General features: G+C 50.0%; 1 protein-coding gene across 1 annotated transcript in view; it reads right to left on the reverse strand.

The window, feature by feature from the left end:
• Window positions 1-367: 367 nt before the first annotated feature.
• LOC105811898 (liver carboxylesterase 1-like) overlaps window positions 368-1,501 on the reverse strand; it is a 30,225-nt gene continuing 29,091 nt past the window's right edge. Inside the window, exons 8-9 of the mRNA XM_012646193.1 lie at window positions 805-884; window positions 368-536 (exon numbers count right to left, since the gene is read on the reverse strand). Coding sequence (XP_012501647.1) covers window positions 518-536; window positions 805-884 — 99 coding nt within the window. The 3' untranslated portion in view covers window positions 368-517. The remainder of the gene's footprint in view (window positions 537-804; window positions 885-1,501) is intronic.

Below are 1,501 nucleotides of genomic sequence, written 5' to 3' on the forward strand. Positions count from 1 at the left end.
CAGCTCCTCCTGCTCAGAGGGGACAACCCTGAGCCGTGTCCTCTGCTTGTTTCCAGAGCTCCCAGCTTCAGCTGTCTACAGTGGACACTTGATGGGCAACACTTCACGGATTGTCTTCCATCTCTTCCCTCTGACACTTCTCCACCTCCCTGCTGATGTTTTCTACCATTACCTGACAAATAAACTGCATGCGCCTGGATCATTGTCTCAGAGTCTGCTGCAGGCAGAAACCCAAATAGGACAGCGGCACATCTTATGCCATACAGGACTTGCCTGTGAGGCCTGACCTTCGGCAGTGTCCACATCTGTCTATGCTGGGAGGTGGGCAGGTCAGACACTGGAGCTGGTGGGGTCTGTGTTCCTCTCCCGTCTAGCCTCTAGGACTCACCTCTGTGCCGTTGGGCCAGAATTGCAGATGGGACACCAAGTAAGACATCTCCAAGCAAGTCCAGGAACAGGTCTTTCTTTTTGACAGGGTCCTCTGTTCCTCCTAAATACTCCTCAGTGGCCACCGAAGTCAGCTCCTCAGGGATGCCCTGAAATAGATCAAGACGGTGACCATGAGCCCTGGTGAGCAGTGCAGCTTCTCTGGCCAGTGAGCGAGGCTCGCACTGATGGAGAACCGCCCCAGCCCTGGGCAACTCCCCCCTCAGCCCCAGGATGATCAAGTGGGGAAGGTAGAAAAGTGAGGGTAGAACCCTCAAGCCCCAGTTTCCACTCTGTAATTTAATTGATCTGTGATTTGGGACAAGTCCCTGCCCCTCTTTGGGTCTCAACCAATTCCCACGATTCCTAGACTCTTACACAATGGGGTACATCTTCCACAAGAGTGACGTGGCCGTCTTCTGGTCCAGTTTGCCTTCAGAAAGCGGAGAGCTCATCAACTATTACAAAAAACATGGTTAAGATTTTGTGAATTATCAGGAATTGATAAGAACCAAACTGACCAATGAACCAAACCAACACAGACTGAAGGTCCTCTAATTTTCTTGGGCCTTGAAAAGCATGGGTCATTAATGAACTGCGAAAATCAATGAATCAAATGGACTTGCATCCAGAAATTTAAGGATTGTAAAGAGGATAAAAAAAAATTTAGGAGAAGCTATGTCAGTTTTTGCAGCATGTGTGCAGGTGCATATGTCAGTTTTTGCAGCATGTGTGCAGGTGCATGTGTGTTTGTGGGTGCGTGTGTGTGTGGTGTGCATGTGTGTTTGTGGGTGTATGTGTGTGCATGGTGTGTGTGTGTGCATCAGGCTAGAATCCCCACAATGGTCAGGGAGTCAGAGAGGGAAGCTGTGGCCAGGCTAGCATTGAAGTCAAGGGCTCTGGGGCAGGTGACACAGACCTCTCAAATTCCCCACCTATAGCAGATGACATAGGAAGTCCCGAATCCTGCCATCATGGCTTTGGTCTTAGGCATAACCTCTGATATCCTTCTGAAGGCAGAACTGCAGAACTCTCAGCACATAACGACTCTGTCCAAACCTCTGCACCCAGAGAC

This window comes from Propithecus coquereli, unplaced genomic scaffold (assembly GCF_000956105.1).
Source record: "Propithecus coquereli isolate 6110/MARCELLA unplaced genomic scaffold, Pcoq_1.0 Scaffold1055, whole genome shotgun sequence".
NCBI classification, from domain to species: Eukaryota; Metazoa; Chordata; class Mammalia; order Primates; family Indriidae; genus Propithecus; species Propithecus coquereli.